The sequence below is a fragment of the Babylonia areolata genome, chromosome 14 (assembly GCF_041734735.1).
Source record: "Babylonia areolata isolate BAREFJ2019XMU chromosome 14, ASM4173473v1, whole genome shotgun sequence".
Classification (NCBI taxonomy): domain Eukaryota; kingdom Metazoa; phylum Mollusca; class Gastropoda; order Neogastropoda; family Buccinidae; genus Babylonia; species Babylonia areolata.
Window position 1 is genome coordinate 15,033,176 of NC_134889.1, and position 19,697 is coordinate 15,052,872.

Sequence of the window (19,697 nt, forward strand, 5' to 3'; positions counted from 1 at the left end):
ACTATTCCGTCTGTGCGTCTGTCTATTTGTATGTCTCTGACAACCCGTCTCTCTCTTTCTTTCTCTCTCAGTCTCGATTTCGATCCAGGACCTTAGGGCTTAATGCAAATAGAGTATGGTATATTCAAAATAGTGAAAGTGATTGTGTATGTCAGTTGTGTCATCAGGATTTAGAAAATGAGGATCATTTTGTTTTCCATTGTAAGGAATACAGTGTTATTAGAAATGATCATACATTCTTTACACATCCGTTTGCATTAAGACATGATCTAGTAGCTATCCTTTCATCAGATAATGAAGACATCCTATTTTCACTCGCCAAATATATTGTAGAAGCATACAACATTCGAAGGAAAAGATTAACCGAACGATCGTTTTAACATGATAGAAACATAATGCAGAATAAAATATAAGATCCATAACTCAATTTAGATTGGTAAATAACCAAAAAAGGCTCGGCTGCAAAGTTGGATGGTCATATGTTCGAATTAATTACTTAGTATTATGCATGAGTAATATGGAATATGTTGTATTAATGTTGTGGGTGTGAATGTATGAGTGTTTATGTGTTTATGAATATGTACTTATTTGCTTGTTATTTCCCCATATTTTTCGTTTTACTTTTTCTTTTCGTCGTCTACTAAAATAAGCTGAATAATCCCCCTTGGCACTGGAGCTGTAAAACGCTATTTGCCAATAAAAAAAAATTTGTCATTGTCATTGTCATTTGTCATTTCTCTCTCAGTCACACACACACACTCACACACACACACACACACACACACACACACACACACACACACACTCACACACACACACACACACACACACACATGACGTCATCTGTCCTTATGATGACGCGGTATAGAGGATGACGTCACAAAGAACAAGGATTACCCGTTCTCCACCTTAAGTGCCTCGTCGATGTCTCCGCAGCACTTGATTTTTTGCGTGCCGTCTGTAATCAGGCAAACACACAAACACATCGGTCCTGTTTCAATCAATTCAGTGACAACAACAACAACAACAACAACAACAACAATCCTCCTCCTCTTCCTCCTCAACATCATTATCATTATCATCACCATCATCATCTTCATCGTATGACGATAATACCGATATAATGAAAAGTTATGAAAGACCACCACCACCACCACTACGACTACTACTACTACTAGACCCATGCTGACAACAAGAAACCCACAATAAAAGAAGAAGAAGAATAGACCCATGACAATGGTGCTTGCTTTCGCACCTCTCAAATCGCTTTACAATAACACGTCAGTCAAACGGACCTCCCTCCCCCCTCCAACCCCCGGTACCCCCTCCCCCGCCCCGTGCCTTCCCTCTGCCACCCTCCCTGCCCCCCTGCCCCCGACCCCTCTCCCCCCCCCAACACACACACGCACAATGTTCCGGGGAGAAGCTTTTTGTCAGTGACACAGCATCCTTCCTTCCTTCCTTCCTTCTTGCCATCCCTCTCCCACCAACACCCCGATCCCCACCCCAACACTCTCTCCCTCCCTTCCCTCCCCCCCCCCCCCCTCCTTGACAACAGTGCTCTCCCCTTGACCCACTCTTTATGACTGGAGTGCCGGTGAAGTCGTGGTCGATGAACTGGCCCCAGGCCATCACCATGTTGGTCACGTCAGCGAACACGTCCAGCATGGGAGACACAGCGCGGGAAATGGCGCGGGCGGGAGGTAGAGAGTTCCCGCCTTTGGCCCGGCTGCGGGGGAACCCGTCTGCGGATAGCAACCAGCCAATCACTCAACCAGTCAACTAGACAACCAAACAGCTAGTCAAGCAATCAATCAACCAGCCAACCAGTCAACCTGCCAGCCAAGCAGCCAGTCAGTCAACCAGTCAACCAGCCAAGCAACCAGTCAGTCAACCAGTCAACCAGCCAGTCAAACAATCAATCAACCAGTCAACTAGACAACCAAACAGCTAGTCAAGCAATCAATCAACCAGCCAACCAGTCAACCAGCCAGCAATCAACCAGCCAGGCAACCAGTCAAGCAATCAACCAGTCAACCAGACAGCAAGCAACCAGCCAGTCAAGCAATCGATCAACCAGCCAACCAGCCAACCAGTCAACCAACTTGCCCATCTCACCCTTCTCCAGCTGTGACGACAGAAGACGTTTCTGAGCCTCGAAGGCTTTTCCCCAGCGGGGGTTCTGCAAGTTGTTGCAGCTGCCGTCTATGGTTCGGTACCGCAGCTTGTCTTGACACTCCTGTGTAGGTGTCATGAAAGTGGCATTACAGCTGATGATAGAAGGAGGAGGAGGAGGAGGAGGAGAAGGAGGGGGAGTTGAAGAGGAAGAGAAGGAGGGGGTGGAGAAAGAGAAGGAGGAGGAGGAGAAGGAGGAGGAGGGGGAGGAAAAGAAGGAGGAGGAGGAGAAGGAGGGGGAGGAAAAGAAGGAGGAGGAGGAGAAGGAGGGGAGGAAAAGAAGGAGGAGGAGGAGAAGGAGGAGGAGGAGAAGGAGGGTGGTGGAGAAAGAGAAGGAGGAGGAGGAGAAGGAGGGGGAGTTGAAGAGGAAGAGAAGGAGGGGGTGGAGAAAGAGAAGGAGGAGGAGGAGAAGGAGGAGGAGGGGGAGGAAAAGAAGGAGGAGGAGGAGAAGAAGTAGAAGGAAGAGAACAATGAGGAGTTGGAGGAGGAGGAGAAGGAGAAGAAGAAGGAGAAGGAGGGGGAGTAGAAGGAGGAGGAGGAGGAGAAGAAGAAGAAGGAAGAGGAGGAGGAGAAGAAGGAGGAGGAGGAGAAGGAAGAGGGGGAGGAGACGGAGGAGGAGAAGTAGAAAGAGGAGAAGGAGGAGGAGGGGGAGGAGAAAAAGGAGGAGGAGGAGAAGGAGAAGAAGAAGAATAAAGAGGGGGGGGGGGAGGAGAGGAGAAAGAGGAGGAAGAAGAAAAGTGATTAAGAAGAATAAGATAAAGGAACGAAGGATGAAGAAGAAGGAGGAGGAGGAGCATGAGGAGAAGAAGGAGGAGAAGAAGAAGAAGAAGAAGAAGAAGAAGAAGAAGAAGAAGAAGAAGAAGAAGAAGAAGAAGACCAACAACAACAACAACAACAACAACAACGACAGCTATGACAACATCAAGAAGAACCAGCATGTGAGGCTGAAGACAAGTGAAGACAATGTGATAAATATTGTTGAGTGCTTAGCGGACTAGTGCTCAATGCACTTTACAGCAAATAAGGACGACTACTACTAGTAACTGCTTTTTAAAAGTTATTTATTATTCACGTGCCGATTTATTGTTGTTAATCTCTCTCTCTCTCTCTCTCTCTCTCTCTCTCTCTCTCTCTCTCTCTCTCTCTCTCTCGTTTCATCAATATGTAAGCACTCATTAAGATATAGAAGTCTTGCACTGTAGTTAGTATGTCCATTATGTAAGTCAGCTGAAGAGAATGAGTAATTACATTTTGTGTTTCTTTTCTCTGCATATAGTGATCTTAGAGAAGAATCTGTTCCAAGAAAATATTATCGTCATCCGTGTATATTTCGGCTGAGCCTTTTATTTTCATCATCCAACAAAAAGATAATATGGAATTTATTACTATATTTATATAAAGCCTTAAAAAGACCTGCAGTTGCTGTTAGTAATATGTATTGTTTGATGAGATGTTTTTTCTTTTGTATACGATTACGATTGTAACTTACTTGTTCAGATCCCATCGGAATGGGCCGATAGTCTTCTGAATAAACATGATTCCATTTCATTTCATTTCATTTCATTTCATCTCTCTCTCTCTCTCTCTCTCTCTCTCTCTCTAAGGGGCAATGGCCTATAAATGAATAAACCATTCATTCATTCATTCATTCATTCTCTCTCTCTCTGTGCAATCTAAATACAAAGGTATTCTTTCAGCTTTTCGATGCACAAGTAAAACCAATGTTACTGTACGCAGCGGAGATGTGGGGTTTAGTTAAAGTAGACGTCATTGAATCGGCGTATTTATTTGCATGCCAAAGATTACTCAGTGTATCAAACAAGACACCAAATTATATGGTATACGGAGAGACCGGTCGTTACCCTCTCTTTATTGACTCGACTGTATCATGTGTTCACTACTGGTTGAAACTGACCAGGATGCCACTTTCACGATTTCCGAAACAGGCTGAATCGATGCTGAAGAATTCTCTAGACAGAAATGACAAGACGTCAGAAAATTGGCTTGGTAAAATTAAAGCATGCTTAGAGATGTGTGGTTTCCCTGATGTATGGATGAACCAGGGTACTGAAAATGAATTCGCCTTCTTCAAGTATCTTAAACAAAAACTGATAGAGAAATTTAAATTGGACTGGTTTACTAAACTTTGTATTAGTGACAGATTTTCTATTTATCGGTCATTTAAAACAGACTTTCATTCCGAATTATACTTGGACAATATCACTATCAAACGTTTCAGAGATACCTTGATAAGATCGCGACTTGGTCTAAACGAGATTGGTATAAATAGAAGATTTCAGAACGCGGATGTAAACCGTTTCTGCCCGTTTTGTCTTGGCATCCTGGAAGATGAATACCAGTTCATTTTTGTGTGTCCTAAATACGGTCATATCCGCCAGAAATATATTTCAGAGTTCATAAATATCAATGGCAATACATTGCTTCCTGTTCTACAAAACCCATGTGTTACCTCCCAGAGAAATCTTGCTATGTACACTTATTACGCTTTAAAATTGAGACGAATTTACACAGCGAATGAATTGGTATAACTATAAACATGAGTACGAACATGCTATGTATTTTTCATCCAGTTATCGGTTACTCACGTACAATACAGCAATTTTTTTGTATGCGCGCGCGCGTGTGCGTGTGCGTGCGTGCGTGCGTGTGCGTGTGTGTGTGTGTGTGTGTGTGTGTGTGAAGAGCGATTTTTTTTTTAATTGGCCCATTGTATCCCCCACCCCTTTGTGTATGGGCCGGTGGCCTTCACAATTAAACCAGTGTCAGTGTCAGTGTCAGTCTCTCTCTCTCTTTCTTTCTCTAGAACATGATCACTGTTGATGACATCGCTTCGTCAGGTCTCCACACTCAGCTCTTTCCAGTCTGGCTTTAAAACCCACCTCTTCCCAAGATAGCCTCCCTTTCTTGCCTCTTCCTTGTTTTTCAGTTTTCTTTTTCAGTCTAGAGTTACGCATGCGTGTGATTGACTGGTGTGAAAGCGCTTTGATTTGTCTCTGCACAAGATTCAGCGCTGTATGAATACTAATTATTTTCATCGTTTAAGGTGTTCAGCATCATTCTCATTATTTCTCTCAATCCTTCCAACCACAAGTGACAGTTTTTGAAGCGACTGTTGACAGTAACAATGAGGGCATTTATCCTTATTGGATCCATTGTTATTGTTTCTCCTTGTTCTTGTGTGTGTGTGTGTGTGTGTGTGTGTGTGTGTGTGTGTGTGTGTGTGTGTGTGTGTGTATTGGAGCTCATGTACGTTTATATGTATTTGACTGTGCTTTCATATCTATGAAACTGCGTTTTTTGGGCATATCTGTTATGCATGTGTGGGTGTATGTGTGAATGTGTGTCTTCGTGTTTTATATTTATTTGCTTATTTATCATCATTGTTGTCTTATTTATTTAATTATTTATTTATTATTATTATTATTATTATTATTATTATTATTATTATTATTATTATTATTATTATTTTATCATTATTTTCATTACTACTATCTTTTTTTTCTCTTTTTCTTTTTCTTTTTTTTCCATCATAATTATTATTTATTTATTTATGTATGTACGCTTCTCTCTCTCTCTCTCTCTCTCTCTCTCTCTCTCTCTCTCTCTCTCTCTCTCTCTCTTATCCATCTGTCAATGTGTGTGTGTGTGTGTGTGTGTGTGTGTGTGTGTGTGTGTGTGTGTGTGTGTTCTTTATCAAATACATAAATATATATATATATGTATATATATATTTTTTTTTTCTCAAGGCCTGACTAAGCGCGTTGGGTTACGCTGCTGGTCAGGCATCTGCTTGGCAGATGTGGTGTAGCGTATATGGATTTGTCCGAACGCAGTGACGCCTCCTTGAGCTACTGATACTGATACTGATACTCTTGTTTGCTCTTATTCTTATTCTGTCCTATTCTCTTTACATCTACTTTGTTTTGTTTGCTTGTTTGCATTTCTTTCATTTTCTTCTAATGTGTGTGCATGCATGAATATATTCATTTCATTCCATCATGGTGGTGACAATAGCTGTAGTATAAGTGATACTGGTGATGGTGGCAGTAATTTTAGTATCAGTTATAACTGTCTACGCGGATTTGATGATAACAATGTGGCTTTAGTCATCAGGTTGTCGATACTGATGACATATTTCTCTTCCCCTCCGTCCCCTCTCTCTCTCTCTCTCTTATCCATCTGTCAATGTGTGTGTGTGTGTGTGTGTGTGTGTGTTCTTTATCACATTCATTCTGCAGGACTTCTTTCTGTTGTTGTTTTGTTTGTTTGTTTGTTTGTTTATTTGTTGGTTTTTTTTTTCTTCTTCTTTCTTTCTCCCCTTTCCATTAAATATTTATGTGGTGTTGTAACTGATGTAGATTAGCAAGGACAGATTGGAAGAATGGCCCATGCCTAAAAATCTTAATCCTTGAATAAGAAACGTTTTGAGCTCTGAGTTCTGAGTTCTCTCTCTCTCTCTCTCTCTCTCTCTCTCTCACCGGCTCCACATTTTCATGGGGACACTGTCTGAGCTCGCTGTCCTTGTCGTCAATCAGTCCCGTCAGCTCCCCGTCCGCCAGTTCCGGTAACTCGAAGCAGTTGTTTTGAATGATGCCGATTGGCTCCCTTTGATTGGCTTGGGGTTTCGATCCAGCGGAGTTCACCACTGACACTGGTAGTGACAACGATGAGAATCATGATGATGAAGATGATGATATGATGATAGTAATTTCAATACCAATACTGATAATAATTGATGATGGTGATGATGACAATAATCGATGATGATGATGATGATGATACTAATCATAATAATGATAGTAACAATAATATTGATGAAAAGAAGAAGAAGAAGCGGAAGTAGTAGTAGTAGTAGTAGTAGTAGTAGTAGTAGAAGTAGTAGTAGAAGTGGTGGTGGTAGTAGAAGTAGTAGTTGCAATAGAAGGAGTAGAAGAAGATGAAGACGTAAAAGAAGAAGAAAAAGAAAAGAAGGAGAAGAAAAAAAGAAGAAGGAGAAGAAAAGAAGAAGAAGAAAAAAAGAAGAAGAAGGAGAAGAAAAGAAGAAGAAGAAAAGAAGAAGAAGGAGAAGAAAAGAAGAAGGAGAAGGAGAAGAAAAAAAGAAGAAGGAGAAGAAAAGAAGAAGAAGAAGAAAAAGAAAAGAAGAAGCGATCAACAGATAAATTTCCCCCCATCATGTGAATATTGCACACATAAAAAAAATCCTTGAAAATTTTAATTCAGTATTTTTTGGTGTTGTTTTTGTTGTTGTTTTGGGTGTTTTTCACACACACACACACACACACACACACACACACACACGATGTATTTGTATTTTAACTATTTGACTGCAGCTGACAAGCATGATAAAAAGTACACAATCATAAAAAAGTGGAATTTCTGCGCATCCAATGTAATAATAATAATAATAATGAAATGACATTTGGCACGCCCAGTCCAATGATACAGAAGCTCTATGCGTTTACAATAATAATAATAATAATGCAGTGACGCATGCATACTAAAAACACACAATACACCCGCACGCACAGATCATCCCGTTCCAACTCCATCCCACAAACCCACACCCACTCCACACAAAATGTAGACACACACATGCCCGCGCGCACGCACATCCCGATCGTTCAAGGCATATGAACATGTGTACGTTTAAAAATAGTAAAAACAATAGAAGTAAAAAAAAAAGTAAATAAAATAAAAAAAGAGAGGCAAGGCCTTCAAGACTCACTGGTGATAAATTAAGTCCCCTTGCATTAATTACAGAGTAATTTCCCTTTTTTACTATCTGCACCAAGACGTTTGCAAAATTAAATAAAAATTCCATGCTTAGCAAAAGAAGTTCCCGTTTGAACAAAAAATGATAATAATGGCTGCTCTTGTTGTTGTGTCAGAATATGAGATCAAAGTGCCAAGTTTAGAGAATACAAAAAATATAAATATAACAGTAAATGCAGTTTGCATATAATTAGGCTTCTTTTTTATTTTTTTGTGCCCATCCCAGAGGTGCCATATTGTTTTAAACAAGATGACTGGAAAGAACTGAATTTGTCCTATTTTTATGCCTAATTTGGTGTCAACTGACAAAGTATTTGCAGAGAAAATGTCAATGTTAAAGTTTACCACGGACACACAGACACACGGACACACACACACACACACACACACACACACACACACACACACACACACACACAGACAACCGAACACCGGGTTAAAACATAGACTCACTTTGTTTACACAAGTGAGTCAAAAATAATAATAAATTGATTAAAACATAATAGTGAAGACAAGGAGTTATTCACTGCCACGCTGACTAAATGATTTTCCTTTCATCGAGAGTTAGCAGTGTAGGGGTTAACGATGTCAACGAAATGAATGAACTCACCGATGGTGCCGCCGCTTCCACTGGTCCCGCTCCCCATGCTGCTGAAATAGCAGGCAACTGGGGAACACAAGATAAAACATAATATAACATAATAGAATATTATGGAATAGAATATATGATATGATATGATATAATGTACCCCCGAAACCGGAGTATGGCTGCCTAACATGGCGGGGTAAAAACGGTCACGCACGTAAAAGCCCACTCGTGTATATTTATTATACGAGAGAACGTGGGAGTTGCAGCCCAGGAACAAAGGAGAAGAAGAATATAATATAAAATAATTAACATAATATAATATGATATGATATAATATGATATCATATGATATGATATGATATATTTTTAAAAAGCAACACAAACAAACATGTAGTTCATGCACACACATAGATAGGTACATATAAAAGAGGGGGGTAGAGGGGGAGGGAGGGAGGGGGAGATAGAGAGAGAGAGAGAGATGCCGCTGCACCTTGTAACGCAAAACAAATGAAAGCGATGTAGAGAAAGTGAGCACACACACACACACACACACACACACACACACACACACACACACACACACACACACATACATACACTTCCTCCCCACCCACATCCCCCTACACACACACACACACACACACACACACACACACATACACTCCCCCCCATCCCCCATCCCCCTACACACACAGAGAGAGAGAGAGAGAGAGAGAGAGAGAGAGAGCTGACAAGCGGACAGTGAGTAAGACAGGACAAAAGTACACACTCAGACAAAACAGGTGACACAGACCTTGTTATAATCCCCTCCACGCACCTACCCACCCACCCACCCAAACCCACCGCTGAGGACTCGTTCATTCCCACGGAAGGGCAGCAAAAGTTCAGATTGAGCGGAGAGATGAGCATGGCCGAAAGGCTGCTCCTCCACTGTCCCTCTCTAATCTCTTTCCACTTCACTGATTCCCTCCTCTCTGTCCTCTCAGGGCAGGCTACTTGCCCTCAAGGATGTCGAGGTCTGTGGGGGATTTTTGCGGCGTGAGACAAAAGGCCACTGAAACGGTTTAGACGATGGGGAAGACACCCCCCCCCCCCCCACCACCACCACCACCCTCGCCCTCCTCCCTCAACACCCCATCCCTCCTGCTCTCCCCTGCTAACCTCCGTACCCCACCCCCCCCACCCCCCACAAACACACCAACCTTCCCCCTATCCCCAAACTCCCCGGTGTCCCTCTTACCTCCCTTACCCAGCCCCTCACCCGAGCAACCCCCTTTCCGAATTCCCGACCCCACCTCGTCTTTACCTCTCTCCCCCCCCCTCCCCCTCTCGTCCGTAAGTATCTGTGCTTCTGCGCATTCACAGATAGATTCATGAGCATCCTCCCCCCCCCCCCACCCCACCACCACCCTCCCCCCATCCCCCAGCTGGATGACAACGATGGTCATCATCGATCTCGATGGACACACACCACCATCTGTGCTTCAATGGTCCCAAGGTATGTGTCAGCCAGCCAAGCTAAGCCTCATCAGTGGTCAGTGTCACAGGTCCCCGTGACCTGTTTTAATCGTGAGGAGGTGGGGGCAGGGGATGGGGTGGGGGGCGGAAGTGGGGGGGGGGGGGCGCTTCATTGCTGAACACAACACCAGCTGTCTCCATTTCTGGCCATTTCTAAACCAAACTAAACCAAACTAAACTAAACTGACTCAAACTGAACCAAACAATGTAATAAACCAAACTAACAATCAAACTTTAAAAAAAAAATAAAACAAAAACAAAAAACAAGCAAAAGACTGCGGATAAACCACCACCACCACCGCCACCACTACCACCACCAACAAATCCATTTGGACAAAAATCAGATCTGGACAAAAACGTGTACAAAAAAAAAGAAAAAAAGTTTTGTTGACTAACTTCGCAAATCAAATATTTTGTCCGGACAAACGTTTATGTGGGGAACATGCGTCTCTCTCTCTCTCTCACACACACACACACACACACACACACACACACACACACACACACACACACACACACACACACAATCACCACGCCTTATTAAGACAAAACTTCATCTGGGTATTGACGAAATGTACTGACAAAAAGTTCAGTAGAATAAAAGCCAGCGTAAACAGAAGAACACGTGTCAAAAGGTCACATAGGTAAAAACATTATTCAAACAAAAAAGACTAGTGGACTTGTAGATTAATCGATCAATGTTCTTTCTTACGAGCATGCTGCGATTATAGAAAAATATACTATTTAAATGAAAAGGACTGTTGTAGATTAATCGAGCTTTTAATTTTTTTATTTTTTTATTTTTTTTTTAGTGAGCGTGCTGCGATTAAAAAAAAAGTGTTGACAGGGAGGATATTATATGCGTGTAATATGTGGTGTTACATCGTTTAAATCAGGCGACGTCTTTCATACAATTAATGCTTATACAAACAATTTGGCAATTCTAGCATCTGCCCACATAATAATATTCAGACGCCTTTCTGTGTCAGCTTTGAAAACAAAAAGAGTTTAAGTTACAAAGGGGTTGATTTATAGAGAAAAAGAAGACAATTCTACAAACGAAAGCAAGTTTTTATCAAAGAACCACCTCTCTTTTGTATACGGAAATTTCCCCTTTACGATAAAAATAGGTCTGTGTGTTCTACACCCCCAGAGGGGAAATGAAGGAAAACTGTTTGGTTCGGGCTGATTAGACTGAAGGATTTTGTTGTCACTGTGATTGGATTCATAGTATGGAGAATAATGGAGAACCTTAATAACCCTTGTCCGATCCTTGACCAGAGACTGGCAGGTGAACTGGGGCTATTTTTGGCAGTTCATTTGCATAAAGTTCACCACGTGACCTGCCAAAGGCTGTGTGACTGGAAGTAAGTGACATTCAGCGACATCCAGAAAAGGTTTGTTTCCACGACGAAAATAACAAGAAAGGCAAGGCCATCAAGACTCACTTGTAATGCACACTTAAAGAAAGTGTTCTACAGTCAGACGCTCTAGAAATATCCCTGATGATTGTGATGATGATGATGATGATGATGATGATGACGTTGTTGTTAGTGATGACAATAATGATGATGATAATAGTTATAATGATACTACTACTACTACTACTACTACTACTACTACTACTACTACTACTACTAACAATAATAATAAGTTGAAGAATGACGATGATGATGACGGTGGTGGTGGTGGTGATGGTGATGGTGATGATAATAATAATAACAATAATTCTAAGAACAACAGCAAATAACAATACTAACAACAACTACTACTTCTCTTTCTTCTTCTTCTTCTTCTCTCATTTCTTTATCTTATTCACTAACTTGTTTGTCTAACCTTCTTCTGCTTTCTGTTGTGCGAACAACGCATCTTAAAAATGATGTTTATATTCATTGTAAATCGCGGCTCAAAAAAAAAAAAAAAAGGGGGGGGGGGGAGGGGGGGGGGGGAACAATGTATGTCTGCAATGACTGTCATTTATATGCAGTTGGAAAATGTGTATTTCAACATAATTGCAATTGTGTAGCGTCCACCAGCCGTCAAACGAAACAAATGTATTTAATCACATTTCCTGAGCACGATATAAGCTATCAGCTTGTTATTGCTCCGCTGTCTATCTGTACATGTGTGACATATTTACTGAATAAATTTTTGTTTAAATCAACTACTACTACTACTACTACTACTACTACTGCTAGTACTACTACGACTGCTACGGTGATAGTACTGACAGTTGTAGAAGGGGAAGCACATCATGTTCATCAGGCAGTGCACGCTGTGGCACTGTGAGGTCCAGCCCTGAGGTCCCTGACACAGAGTCTGCCCCGTCAGTCTCAGTGCCGCACACACCTCCGCGTCATACATCAGTGCCTGCAGATGGTGGACCCCCAGATCTGCGCCGTTCGTGCAGGCCGGGCTAAAAATAGTAGTAGTGAAAGTTGAAAAAAAAAAAAAAAAAGTGGGAGTGTATGGTCATATTTTGGTGACAAAAGGTAAAAAGTAAAATAGTTGGAATTTTTTTCTCTCTTTTTTTTTCTTCGGTTGTTTTTTGTGTGGTTGTTATTGTTGTTCTCTCACTGGATGTCTCTATCTACCTCTCTCTGTGTCTCTGTCTGTCTGTCTGTCTGTCTGTCTCTCAGATCCGCGCCTCTCGTGCAGGCTGGGTAAAAAAAATAGTTGCAGTAGTAGCAGTAGTAACAGCAAAGGAGTGTATCGTCGAATTTTGGTGACAAAAGGTAAAAAGTGACATTCCTTACCTACCCCCACTCTCTCTCTCCCTCCCTACCTCCCCCCTCTCTCCCCCCTCCCTACCTCCTACCTCCCCTCTCCCTCCCTACCTCCTATCTCTCTCCCTCCCTCCCTACCTCCCCCCTCCCCCTCCCCACCCCACCTCTCTCTCTCCCTCCCTACCTCCCCCCCTCTCTCCCCCCTCCCTACCTCCTACCTCCCCTCTCCCTCCCTACCTCCTATCTCTCTCCCTCCCTCCCTACCTCCCCCCTCCCCCTCCCCACCCCACCTCTCTCTCTCCCTCCCTACCCCCCTCTCTCTCCCCCTCCCTACCCCCCTCTCTCCCTCCCCCTACCTCCCCCCCTCTCTCTCTCCCTCTCTACCTGCCCCCGCACCCCCCCCACCCCTCTCTCTATCTCACCTGCACATGTCCACGATCCTGAAGAGATCACAGCTGGTAGGACCCACGGCGACCGTCCCCCTCTCCCCCCCCACACTCTCTCCCGTCCTTTCTCTCTCCCATATCCCCATTCTCCCCCCCTCTCTCCCCCCTCTCTCCCCCCTCTATCTCTCTCCCCCCCTCTCTCTCTCCCCCCCTCTCTCTCTCACCTGCACATGTCCACAGACCTAAAGAGATCACAGGAGGCAGGCGGTCGTCCCACTCCTCCTGAACACATACACACAATTCTCTCCCTCTGTCTTTCCCCCTCCATCCTTCCTACCTCCCTCCCCCCCACCCAAACCCCTACCTCCCTCCCCCCTTCCCTCTCACCTGCACATGTCCACAATCCGGAACAGACCACAGCAGGCAGGTCCCACGGCGGCCGTCCCACTCCTAAACACACTCATACACACACACTCTCTCTCTCTCTCTCCCCTCTCTCTCTACCACTCTCCCCTCTATCTCCCTCTCTCCCGCTCTCCCCATTATCTCTCTTCCCTCTCCCTCTCTCTCCCCTCTCCCTCCCTCCCCCCCTCTCTCTCCCCTCTCTCTTTCTCTCCCTATATCTCTCTCTTCTCCCCCTATCTCCCTAGCTCTCTCCCATCTCTCCTCTCTGTCCCCCCGCCTATCTCCTCCCCTTCTCTCTCCCTAGCTCTCTCCCCATCTCTCCCCTCTATCTACCCCCTCTCCTCACTCTCCCTCCCCTCTATCTCCCTCTATCTTCCCCCCCTCCATCCTCCCTACCTCTCTCCCCCATCCTTCCCTCTCACCTGCACATGTCCACAATCCGGAACAGACCACAGCAGGCAGGTCCCACGGCGGCTGTCCCACTCTTCCTGAGCACTCACACACACACTCTCTCTCTCTCTCCCCTCTCTCTCTGCCACTCTCCCCTCTATCTCCCTCTCTCCCGCTCTCCCCATTATCTCTCTATTCTCCCCCTCTCTCCCTATCTCTCCCCTCTCTTCCCCCCCTCTCTCTCCCCTCTCTCTCTCCCTATTATCTCTCTCCCTTCTCCCCCCTCTCTCTCTCCTTATCTCTATCCCCATCTCTCTCTCCTCACTCCCCGCTCCCTCTATCTTCCCCCCCTCCATCCTCCCTACCTCCCCCCTCCCTCCCTCCCTCCCTACCTCCCCTCCAAACCATCTCTCTTCTCTCTCTCCCCCTCTCTCTCTACTCTCCCCCCTCTCTCTATCTCCCTTTGTCTCCCCCCTCCATCCTCTCTACCTCCCTCCCCTCCCCAAACCCCTATCTCTCTCTTCCCTCTCCCTCCCTCCCCCTTCTCTCTCCCTCCGTTCTTTCTCCTTATTATCTCTCCCTTCCCCCCCCCCTCTCTCCCTATCTCTCTCCCAATCTCTCTTCTCTCTCTCTCTCCGCCCCCCTCTCTCTCTCTGTCCTCACTCTTCCACCCACTCTCTCTATCTCCCTCTATCTTCCCCCCTCCATCCTTCCTACCTCCCTCCCCCCCCAACCCCTATCTCTCCCCTTCCCTCTCACCTGCACATGTCTACAATCTGGAACAGACCACAGCAGGCAGGTCCCACGGCGGCCGTCCCACTCTTCCTGAGCACACACACACACACACTCTCTCTCTCTCCCCTCTCTCTCTGCCACTCTCCCCTCTATCTCCCTCTCTTCCCATCATCTCTCTCCCCCATCTCCGTCTCTCTTCCCTCTCCCCCTCTCTCTCCCTTCTCCTCTCCTCTCTCTCTCTCTCTTCCTATCTCTCTCCCAATCTCTCTCTTCTCTCTCTCTGTGCCCCTCTCTCTCTCTTTCCTCACTCTTCCACCCACTCTATCTCCCTCCCTCTATCTTCCCCCCTCCATCCTCCCTACCTCCCTCCGCCCCCCCTTCCCTCTCACCTGCACATGTCCAAAATCCTGAACAGACCACAGCAGGCAGGACCCACGGCGGCCGTCCCACTCCTAAACACACACACACACACACACACACACACTCTCTCTCTCTCTCTCTCTCTCTCTCCCCTCTATCTCCCTCATCTCTCTCTACCACTCTCCCCTCTATCTCCCGCTCTCCCCATTATCTCTCTCTTCCCTCTCCCTCTCTCTCCCCTCTCCCTCCCCCCCCTCTCTCTCCCTGTATCTCTATCCCTTCTCCCCCTATCTCCCTAGCTCTCTCCCCATCTCTCCCCTGTCCCTCTTCCTCTCTCTCCCCTCTCTCTCTCCCTATTATCTCTCTCCCTTCTCCCCTCCTCTCTCTCTCTCTCCCCATCTCTCTCTTCTCTCTCTCTCCGCCCCCCTCTCTCTCTGTCCTCACTCTTCCACCCACTCTCTCTATCTCCCTCTATCTTCCCCCCCTCCATCCTCCCTACCTCCCTCCCCCCCTTCCCTCTCACCTGCACATGTCCACAATCTGGAACAGACCACAGCATGCAGGTCCCACGGCGGCCGTCCCACTCCTAAAGACACTCATACACACACACACTCTCTCTCTCTCCCCTCTCTCTCTCCACCACTCTCCTCTCTATCTCCCTTCTCCCCATCATCTCTCTCCCCCTGTCCCTCTCTCTTCCCTCTCCCTCCCTCCCCCCTCTCTCTCCCTTCTCTCCTCTCTCTCTTCCTATCTCTCTCTCCCCCCTCTCTCTCTACTCACTCTCCCCCCTCTCTCTATCTCCATCTCCCCCCTCCATCCTCCCTACCTCCCTCCCTCCCCCTCCCCAAACCCCTATCTCTCCCCCCCTTCCCTCTCACCTGCACATGTCCACAATCCGGAACAGACCACAGCAGGCAGGTCCCACAGCGGTCGTTCCGCACATGACGGGCACGAAGGAGGAGATGTCTGCGCACTTCCGCCCCAGGAAGGCGGTCACGTGACGCACGTTGGTGGGGTTGAGGGCAAGCTGGCTCCCGCTCAGGGGGAGACAACTGCTACACAGCAGCAGCAAAAAGCTGGTGGTCTTCAGGTTCGGCAGCAGAGCTGCTACTGCTGGTGGTGATGATGATGGTGGTGGTGGTGGTGGTAGTGGTCGTCGTTGTTGCATGGTGCCCGTTTGTTGTTGTTGTTGTTGTTGTAGCTTCTCTGAATCTCTTCTTTCTTGTTGAAATATTGATTTGGACAGCCAAATTACTAACCAATGCCTGTAAAAGTGAAATCAAAAAGTAAGAAAAAAGGTTTCAGTTTCTTTTTATTTTTTTTTTATTTTTTAATGAATGGGTCAAAGTGTTGCGGACTGATCCACAATAATTATACGCGACAATGTTTGTTTCGACATCTTTTAGATTCTGAACTCTTTTCATTCAGAAAACAGTTCTGAGATGGAGCGCTGGATCCTCTGAAAATGAACATGATAGGAAAGCAGTTTCCTGTTAGCAAATTTGTAGCCACGACTCGCACGGTTCTCTCTTGTCTTTTCACATCACCTGGTTATTCTCTTTTTTCGCAACATTAACTTTGTAAATCTGTGTCTCGTTATGTGCTATTTTGCACTCATACTTGTCAATGTGGTCACATTTTCTTTGGTTCCCTTAATAAATGATAAACGTCTTCGCAGAAGTTTTGTGTTTATTTGTTTCTTGTTGGGTAGGGCTGAAATAAAACAGGCTTAATGATGTCTTTCCCGTGTTTTGTTTGTGTTTCTGTGCTTGGGCCATGTTGTTTATTTGAATCAAGCATTGTTCAAAGCATACGCAACACCACATCTGCGTAAAAGCAGACAGACAAACAAAACGAAACAAAAAATAAATGTCTGACCAAAGCATAAACCCAGCGACCTGGTCAGGCCTTAACGAAAGATAGGATGAAAAAGAATTAAATGGATAGAACTTTGGAGAGTTCAGCGGTGGGAGGTGGTAAAGGGGCAAAAAAAAAAAAAGAGAAAAAAAAGAGAGACAAAAAAAGACGTAACATCGGAAATTGTTTCAGATTAAAGTACAATTGTCTGTGGGAAATTGTTTCAGATTAAAGTTCAATATTGTCTGTGGGAAATTGTTTCAGATTAAAGTTCAGTTATCGATAATGTGCTTTGTGCTTACCCTTTCCGGTGATTTAAAACGGAAGTGGTTTTATAGTCAGCACTTTGGAAATTTGAGAATGAAATGAATTTAAATCTCATATTTAACATGAAATTGAACGAAAAAGGTAAGGCAAAAAAAAACAACAACAACAAACAAAACAAAAGAAATAATAAAAATAGTAATCAAACAACCAACGATAAATGAAAACAAACAAAAAATCAGAGCGACCCACAACTTTTCTAAATAGGAAACAGGGAACTAAACATTACACAAGAAAAAATGAAGAAAAAAAAAGTATGGTTTTACCTTCACTTTCAGTCTCATACACGGTAAATGCATATGGCTTTACCTGCTTTTTCAGTATCATAAAAGGTAAAAATGTATGGATTTTCCTTCAGCATCAGTCTTATAAAAGGTAAATGCATATGGCCTTACCTTCAGCTTCAGTCTTATAAAAGGTAAAAATACATGAATTTTACCTTCAGATTTCGTCTCGTAAAAGGTTAAAATGTATGGTATTACTTTCCGTTTCAGTCTCGAAAAAGGTAAACATGTATGGCTTTGCAAAAGGTAGAACTGTATGTCATTACCTTCAGTTGTTCTCTCGTTGAAGGTAAAAATGTATGGCTTTACCTTTATTTTCAATCTCGTAAAAGGTGAAATTGCTTGGACTTATTTTCACTTTCAGTCTCGTAAAAGGTAAAAATGTATGGCATTAGTCTCCGTTTCAGTCTCGAAAAAGATAAACAAGCATGATTTTACCTTCAGTGTCAGTCTCATGAAAAGGTAAAACTATATGGCTTTATCTTCATTTTCAGTCTCGTAAAAGGTAAAACTATATGGCTTTATCTTCATTTTCAGTCTCGTAAAAGGTAAAACTATATGGCTTTATCTTCATTTTCAGTCTCGTAAAAGGTAATAATGTATGGCTTTACCTTTTGTTTCAGTCTCGTTTAATGTAAATATTCATGGCATTTCTTTCATTTTCAGTCGTGTAAAAGATAAAAATGTACCTTCATTTTCAGTCTCGAAAAAAGCATAAAAAAGTACGGCTAAGCCTTCAGCTTCAGTCTGGAAAAAAAAAGATAAAAATGCATGGTTTTACCTTGTTTCAGTCTCGATAAAGTCTCGAAAAATGTATACAACAGAGAGAAATGTATGGGTTTTACCATCCGTTTCAGTCTTGTAAAAGGTAAAAATGTATCGCTTTACCTCCATTTTCAGTCTCGAAAAAGACACACACACACACACACACACACACACACACACACACACACACACACACACACACAAATCACGGCTATACCTTCGCGAGCTTCAGATTCTGTCTCGTAAAAGGTAAAGATACAAGGATTTACCTTCCATTCCAGTTTCCAAAAGGTAATAATGTGTGGGATTTCTGTCAGTCTCAGTCTTGTAAAAAGTTTTTTTTTAAAGTGGCCTTTATCTTCATTTTCTGTCTCGTAAAAGGTAATAATGTATGGCTTTACCTTTTGTTTCAGTCTCGTTTAATGTAAATATTCATGGCATTTCTTTCATTTTCAGTCGTGTAAAAGATAAAAATGTACCTTCATTTTCAGTCTCGAAAAAGGCATAAAAAAGTACGGCTAAGCCTTCAGCTTCAGTCTCGAAAAAGATAAAAATGCATGGTTTTACCTTGTTTCAGTCTCGATAAAGTCTCGAAAAATGTATACAACAGAGAGAAATGTATGGGTTTTACCATCCGTTTCAGTCTTGTAAAAGGTAAAAATGTATCGCTTTACCTCCATTTTCAGTCTCGAAAAAGACACACACACACACACACACACACACACACACACACACACACACACACACACACACACAAATCACGGCTATACCTTCGCGAGCTTCAGATTCTGTCTTTTAAAAGGTAAAAATACAAGGATTTACCTTCCATTCCAGTTTCCAAAAGGTAATAATGTGTGGGATTTCTGTCAGTCTCAGTCTTGTAAAAAGTTGTTGTTTTTTTTAAAGTGGCCTTTATCTTCATTTTCTGTCTCGTAAAAGGTAATAATGTATGGCTTTACCTTTTGTTTCAGTCTCGTATAATGTAAATATTCATGGCAATACTACAGTTTCAGTCAAGTAAAAGATAAAAATGTACTTTCATTTTCAGCCTCGAAAAAGGCATAAAAAAGTACGGCTTTCTCTTTAGCTTCAGTCTCGAAAAAGGTAAAAATGCATGGCTTTACCTTGCTTCAGTCTCGAAAAAGGTACAAATGAATGGCTTTATCTTGCTCCAGTCTCGAAAAAGGTAAAAATGCATGGCTTTACGTTGTTTCAGTCTAAAAAAAAAAAGAAGGTAGAAATACATGGCTTTGCCTTCTGTTTCAGTCTCGAAAAAGGTAAAAATGCATGGCTTTGCCTTCTGTTTCAGTCACGAAAAAGATAAAAATGGATGGCTTTGCCTTCTGTTTCAGTCTCGAAAAAGATAAAAATGCATGGCTTTGCCTTCTGT

At 43.6% G+C, this 19,697-nt stretch overlaps 2 protein-coding genes across 2 annotated transcripts in view; both read right to left on the reverse strand.

The window, feature by feature from the left end:
• LOC143289617 (salivary peroxidase/catechol oxidase-like) overlaps positions 1-12,439 on the reverse strand; it is a 36,924-nt gene extending 24,485 nt beyond the window's left edge. Inside the window, exons 1-6 of the mRNA XM_076598659.1 lie at positions 12,307-12,439; positions 8,579-8,635; positions 6,675-6,847; positions 2,119-2,239; positions 1,578-1,745; positions 898-958 (exon numbers count right to left, since the gene is read on the reverse strand). Coding sequence (XP_076454774.1) covers positions 898-958; positions 1,578-1,745; positions 2,119-2,239; positions 6,675-6,847; positions 8,579-8,635; positions 12,307-12,439 — 713 coding nt within the window. The remainder of the gene's footprint in view (positions 1-897; positions 959-1,577; positions 1,746-2,118; positions 2,240-6,674; positions 6,848-8,578; positions 8,636-12,306) is intronic.
• Positions 12,440-13,219: 780 nt separating this feature from the next.
• LOC143289618 (dopamine beta-hydroxylase-like) overlaps positions 13,220-19,697 on the reverse strand; it is a 53,733-nt gene continuing 47,255 nt past the window's right edge. The window contains exons 14-15 of the mRNA XM_076598660.1: positions 15,956-16,129; positions 13,220-13,223 (exon numbers count right to left, since the gene is read on the reverse strand). Coding sequence (XP_076454775.1) covers positions 13,220-13,223; positions 15,956-16,129 — 178 coding nt within the window. The remainder of the gene's footprint in view (positions 13,224-15,955; positions 16,130-19,697) is intronic.